Source organism: Primulina huaijiensis, unplaced genomic scaffold (genome assembly GCF_012295235.1).
Source record: "Primulina huaijiensis isolate GDHJ02 unplaced genomic scaffold, ASM1229523v2 scaffold23605, whole genome shotgun sequence".
NCBI classification, from domain to species: Eukaryota; Viridiplantae; Streptophyta; class Magnoliopsida; order Lamiales; family Gesneriaceae; genus Primulina; species Primulina huaijiensis.
This window is the reverse complement of record NW_027355821.1, coordinates 4,608-11,099: the sequence shown is the minus strand read 5'-3', so window position 1 is coordinate 11,099 and position 6,492 is coordinate 4,608. Positions and strand designations below refer to the sequence as shown.

General features: G+C 38.4%; 2 protein-coding genes across 2 annotated transcripts; both read right to left on the bottom strand.

Moving 5' to 3' along the window:
* Positions 1-656: 656 nt before the first annotated feature.
* Positions 657-3,597, bottom strand: LOC140967082 (pentatricopeptide repeat-containing protein At2g02980, chloroplastic-like). The gene is made up of 2 exons (XM_073427445.1): positions 2,172-3,597; positions 657-1,936 (listed from the first exon to the last, which is right to left on the bottom strand). Exons 1-2 carry the CDS (start codon positions 3,090-3,092, stop codon positions 1,109-1,111), a joined length of 1,749 nt encoding a protein of 582 aa, XP_073283546.1. The 5' UTR covers positions 3,093-3,597; the 3' UTR covers positions 657-1,108.
* Positions 3,598-5,079: 1,482 nt separating this feature from the next.
* LOC140967162 (1,4-dihydroxy-2-naphthoyl-CoA thioesterase 1-like) lies at positions 5,080-6,266 on the bottom strand. The gene is made up of 3 exons (XM_073427573.1): positions 6,016-6,266; positions 5,556-5,747; positions 5,080-5,355 (listed from the first exon to the last, which is right to left on the bottom strand). Exons 1-3 carry the CDS (start codon positions 6,163-6,165, stop codon positions 5,203-5,205), a joined length of 495 nt encoding a protein of 164 aa, XP_073283674.1. The 5' UTR covers positions 6,166-6,266; the 3' UTR covers positions 5,080-5,202.
* Between the last annotated feature and the right edge of the window lie 226 nt (positions 6,267-6,492).

Sequence of the window (6,492 nt, the reverse complement as noted above, 5' to 3'; positions counted from 1 at the left end):
CTATCCCCATACGAGAATAAAAGCAAATAATCAGCATATGCTAAATGAGTTAATCTTAGGTTGGCACATTTTGGATGAAAGGTGAAGCTTGTGGACCGAGACATTCGTTTCAGCATTCTAGACAGAACTTCAATACATAAAGTAAACAGAAGAGGAGATAATGGGTCACCTTGTCGAAGTCCACGCCTACCTTGGAAGTGCCCATGATAGTGCCCATTAATCACAATAGAATACGACGTCGTTGTGACGCACTCTATAATCCAATCAACAAATCTGCAAGGGAACTTCAAAGATAACAAAACATTGTGTAGAAAACCCCAGTCAACTGTGTCATAAGCCTTTTCCAAGTCAATCTTTAGAACCTAGGCTTTTTGGCCCACCCCACTCGTGGTGAAGTGGCATAATCTTCCCTCTAGAGTGGGAGATGTAAAGATTCAAGACCGAGTAAGACTAAAACCCCCCTCCCCTGAGTTCGAATAAAAAAAGCCTTATTCTTTACATGTATCATTATATTATCTCAAAACTACTATTACATTGTTATTTAGGGTTTATTAAAAGTAACACCTGAGTGTAAATTGCCAAAACCTCGTTAATTAAATTAATTATGCATAAAAAAGCTCTATTTATCGAAAGTAAATTGCCAAAAACCACCATTATTACATGTTATTTGGGTTGAAATTTTAGATTGGCACATCACAATGGAAATTCTGTTTAATTAACAGGTAAATTGGATCCTATCTTGTTTTTCTAACTTTTTTAAAATTATTGTATCATAAAAAAGAACAGCGTGCAACCTTCAGCCGAATGGGCTTGAAATAGCTGTCCACGGTCAGCTCTTCAAAAATAGTTGCAAACTACAATGAAATAATCACATCCGACTTGGTGTTGTACTAAAGTCATAGATGTCCAAAACGGTCAGATCCTCAATGACAAAATTGCATGTAATACTCCATTGCCAGCATCTTACTCATGCGCGTTCCCTCGCTTGGATTCTGAAAATTCAACCAGTCCACAGTTTGGTCTAGTGGTTGGGATAGCAACTGCATGAGAAGTACATATAAATCCCCGCAAATGGCTTATCTGGTGTGCTACCCATCATCAATAAACTTTACCAAAAATCCCTGCAAGAACAAGCTCCATCAACGAACTTGTGGAACCGAACTCGGTCCCTAACTACAATCTCTCTATCATACAATCTGCTTATAGTCTTTGTCACTTCATGACAGTCCACACAGACCCTAAGGTTTTTCACTATTCTGATCACCACAGGCGCTTTAGTCTTCAACAAACCATAAGCAATAGCCAGTCTTTCACTGTGCTCCCAAAGAGCTTCTTGCTTTTCTGCATCCCCTACATTCTGCAATATAGCTGCAATCCAGGGTTGGTGTCCAAATTCAAAAACCCTTTCAGATACTTCTAATAGAACTTCTCTTATGTCCTTTGCCTCCGGATGGGACCATTTTCCCATCACAAATTCATGCACGTGACCCTCAATTTCGATAGAGGAGCAACCGGGCACAGCCTTGATGCCCCTATCCTTCATTTGTCTCCTCACACCACTCATTTTTGCCCAATCCGAGCATGATGCATACAAACTTGAAAGTAATATGTAATTCTCTGCATTTAGTGGCTCTAATTCAAGAAGCCGCTCTGCTGCAATCTCAACGTAATCCATCATCTTATTGTTCTTGCAACAAACAAGTACCGTTCGCCATATTGCTGGATTTGGAGCGATCGGCATACTCTCAATAAATTCACAAGCCTCTGCAATCTGGTTTGTCCGACACAACAAATCGACCATGCTGCCATAATGCTCCATGGACGGATCAATCCCAGATTCAAGCATGCCAGACCAAAACTTTTTACCCTCAGAAATCAGTCCACCATGGGCACAAGCTGATAATACACCGATAAGTGTCACATTGTTCGGCTCAACCTGAAAGAAACATTAAAGAAAGAGTTTAGTATGAACCTAATCACAAACTTAAAAAAAAATAGCACAAAATATGCACAAATAAGGACTCCTATATGCATGTGATATGGAAGACTAGCTGGGATCAAACAGCTGCAACCATCAGCAAAGATCTGAACTTAGCATTCCAACACATCTGTTCACTACACAGATCGCAAGATCCATTTTTTCATAAAGGAAAAGGTGTTAATTTCTTCACCCTAGCTTTTGCCATTCTTGCGAAAATCGTCAAGGCTTCTTCTGAAAGGCCATTTAAAGCGAACCCTATGATCATGGTGCTCCAAGCCTTGGCATCCTTAAAAGCAATGGTCTCAAAAACTTCACTCGCCTTCTCGATACACCCACATTTGGCATACATATTAACAAGCGCTGTTCTTACTCTGAGATCATTATTTATCGCTTTCTTATCAATAAAAGCATGCAGCCATCTCCCTAAATCCAAAGCCCCGCTCACAGCACAAGCCGAAAGGACACTGACAACAGTCATTTCATCAGCCATCACGCCAGTCCTTTGCATCTCCCTGAACAACTCCAATGCCTCATTCACCATTCCAACTCTCGAGTACCCGCCAATCATGGTGCTCCACGCCACAACATTTCTGTATGTAATTTCATCAAACACCTTCCTCCCTAAGTCCATTTTCTCACATTTCGTATAAAAATTCAGCAACGACGTCTGAACAAACAAATTTCCACCCAGCCCAGACGCTATCGCATGCTTATGAACCTGCCTCCCTTCTTTAAACGCCACTAAAATCGAACAGCACTTCAAAACAAAAGCTAGGGTGAACGTATTTGGTTTCGGGAATTTATCTCGAACCAATTTTCTGAACAAGAACACGGGTTCTTGACATGGGTTTTGCGCAAGAAACCCTCTCATCACCGTATTATATGCGAATATACTTGGATACGGTATTTGGGAAAGCAGCCGTCTCGCGTAGTCTATGTTCCTGTAGGCAGCAAAGCACAGAACTTTGGTGAGAGCAAACGAGAGAGAATTGGATGAACGGTGAAAATGAATGAGAGCTTGTGCGTGGATTTGTCGGACGACTCTCATGTTGGAGCATTTTCGTATCAGCGATGCAACTCTTTCTTCTGCTTCTTCCTCCTCTTCTACCATCTTTTAAATATTTCTTTCTTGCAGCTAATCTATACAATGCTGTTCTAATCTTTTCTCGATGAATTGGCCTATTATCGGATCAAACATGAAATTTAAAACATAATCTGTACAGAAATTCAATGCTTGAAAGTTGAAATGCACGGTATTTGAATTCAATATGAGTCCGAATGTTGGAGATTTTTATTCCGGAAAATAAATTCAATGCTCTCGACCTGAACATTGTGTTGGAATGAATAAAAAATGGGATTTGAAATTCGAAGTATATTTTGCACACTTGTAATAATAATAGAATAATAGCAGAGATCTTATTAAAGAGGGTGGTGTTTGTATTGGAGAGTTGGTGATGGGACGTAAATTAGAATATATGACGATAGTTGGATTCCAGCATTCCAAAAGGAACTCTCATAGCATCTACCAGAGGAGATTATGGTCGAGTGCAGAGTGCAGACAGTTGATCACTAATGGACAGTGGGACTCTAGCATCTTGTTTAATCGATTTGGAGATACAGAGGATCCCACTCCCAAGCACCTAAAGAACGAGACAGGCTTTATTGGTTTTTTTATGACAGGTAAATATTCAGTTCGAAGCTGTTATAAGAAGGGAACTGGTTTTTATGATCCATCGGATAATTGCTCTGAGAATGTCCAGCCATAGCCAACCTCTGGAAAGCCACAAACTTCTACCATGTTCTGAAAACCAAATATGGCGCGCTTCGACTTTGGAGCTATGTGGTTGGTTACGTGAATCATTTTCTAATGCTGAATGCGAAGAGAGTATAATGCAGATGTAGGCGGCGTGGAAGGAACGACAGAGAAAATCCATGAGGGAAAAGGGTATTACGTAGCTAGCAATGTTTCGGGACATATGGAATATCTGGAAGAATACAGAAGCACCTTGCGTCAAAACAAATTCTCCACAAGTGCCTACTCTGAAGCCAAATCTTTTGAGAAATGGAAGTTACCCGAACTCGGAACCTGGAGATTAGATGTGGACACATCACACATGCTATGACGAAGAGCGCGAAATCTATGGAACATGAGGCATTATCGGAGCTAGCAACAGACAAGGGGTAATTGCATTTGGCCAGAGTTTATCCAAACCACTTTCGGTGGTTGACGAAGAACTACTTGCAATCCAGGAAGGTCTGAAGATAGCTAAAGAACGACATTGTTATCCCATACAAATTGTGTCGGATTCTCTTTTGACTAGGTAAGCGAGAATTTGAACCATACTGGTATTGAAGCTTCTGAAGCTTCGAAAGTCGAAACTACTGGATGAACTTGAGAGCACGGGAATTATCCATGTCCGATGTTCGACGAATATGATTGCATATCATATTACTAAATTTCTTCTTGCCCCCAAATCTCACTATTTGGTAGGTGAGATGTTTTGTACTTGACGATTAATATCAATAAAAAGTTTAAGAATTTTAGATAAAAAAATAATAATAACAGCGTGTTTATTTTGATAGTTGTTTCTTTTTTGAATTATTACTTAAAGACTTTCTCTTTTTAAAACACAGAATAGTACAACTTTATTAAATATATTTGTAGATTATATGGACAATATATTAATTTATATATAAATAATTTAAAATTATATCAAATATATATGTAATTTATTTTATGGGATAAAAATGATATCCTTATTTGAAATTTATTATAATTTTTTATGATGTGAGACTCATGTGTAATGAGATAATTAATCCAATTATAAATTACATTCACGCCAATAATTGCACGTGTAAATGGCTAGCATTACTATTCGATGCATCAACGAGAGTAATAAAGATACTATTACCATGCACACGAATTTAATTTAACAAGTTTATTATTACCATAGGTTTTAGAGGTTTTTTTTTTAAAAAAAATTTTTAATTCAAGGTTTTAGAGGGTTTTGTATAGTTGCATTGCAAAATGTATTTTATTCACTGTTTTTTTTAAAAAAATGGTGTAAAGTTATTTTATAGCCTATATCAAATTATAATTTATCAAGACTTTGAATATTTGACTCCTTTGGCTAAATAAATATTCACTAGATTTCAGTTATTTCATAACTGGATATAATTACATCTATAATTGGCAGTACAAATAATAAGCAACAACAGTCTCACAATTTAGCGTATTTTTTGAGATTTTCGGCAGCAACTGTGGCGGATTCTGGCACTGGTAAGTTACAAAGAAGAGTAACTCTTGATGATGCTATCAATGTTTTAACTTCAGTCTTGGAAGGATCGCATTTCCACAAGTTAACCTCCCATACCTGCTCAAAAATACCTCCATAGATCAGTTATATACATTTATTCACATAACAAATTGTTCTAAGACACCCATGTATGCACATGCCGCATGCCTCTTTGATCAGTGAAATCTAAGGCACAAGATCTTGCCAACACTACTTGGTACTCGAAAGCAAATCTTGACTTAGGTGAAACACAATACCAACAAAAAAGGGTATTCTACCTGAATGGTTTTACCAACATTCACTGGAGCAGCCTCAGCAATGACAAAGTCGCCTAAGTTTGCGCTTTTTAAATGATTGATGCTGAGATGAAGGCCCGCCACTCTTTGAAGACCGGAGGCGACGTGAGCTCCCATGCTAGCCAGTGACTCTGCTATCAAAGCAGACACCCCTCCATGAAGCACCTTGAATGGCTGCACACCCACATTCCCAAGTTCTCAATCGCAATTCTCAGTTCACCAATCATGTACTTAATTGCCATATGAATCAGGGACTATTCTATATCAATATCTATTACTATATATAACAAAAAAAAGCATCTTAGATTATCCATCTCTAGCTTCTTGCTGTGCCATTTTCTGAACTTTCGAGAAGACATTTAACTAATGAGGAACATTCCGTTCAAATTTATACAGTATACGCCTTGTTGACTTAAAAAAGACCAAAGCATAGGAATACCACCTGACAACATTTCGAGTTGATCCGAAGATGGCCTGAAACCTTTTTAGCTGAAATCTCGTGAAGCTCAAAGCCGATTGTATGAAGTGGCGTATCCAGAACCTCCGTCTTTGACGACGCCGGTGGTGGTGGTGGTGGTGGTGGTGACTCCATTATATAATCAAGGACTCTTGATGAATTTATTTGACTTCTCTTCTTGGCAAGGAGGAACGAGTTCTCTCACTCTTCACCAAGTTAGATCAATCGGTATCCAGTTTGCCAAGTAAATATATTATCGGGGTGTGAATTTCACTGAGATTAAGCAACACGAAAAATTTGTCAAAGTAGGCAACTCAATGAAAAAAAAGAAAAGAATCATGGTTTAAATTTAATGTCAAATGGGTAATGGCGAATTTCAATACGAGTATACGACTAAATTTCGCATAGCAACCAGTAAAATTAGGCGGCTAGCTAGGTAGTTGGAGAGATAAATTAAAGATT

Coding starts and splice junctions, on each gene's coding strand:
- LOC140967082 (XM_073427445.1), bottom strand. CDS start 3,092: ATGGTAGAAGAGGAGGAAGAAGCAGAAGAAAGAGTTGCATCGCTGATA. Junction 1,937..2,171: donor CAAGAATGGCAAAAGCTAGG/GTGAAGAAATTA, acceptor TGTTTCTTTCAG/GTTGAGCCGAACAATGTGAC.
- LOC140967162 (XM_073427573.1), bottom strand. CDS start 6,165: ATGGAGTCACCACCACCACCACCACCACCACCGGCGTCGTCAAAGACG. Junction 5,748..6,015: donor TCAACTCGAAATGTTGTCAG/GTGGTATTCCTA, acceptor GTGGGTGTGCAG/CCATTCAAGGTGCTTCATGG. Junction 5,356..5,555: donor ATGTTGGTAAAACCATTCAG/GTAGAATACCCT, acceptor ATTTTTGAGCAG/GTATGGGAGGTTAACTTGTG.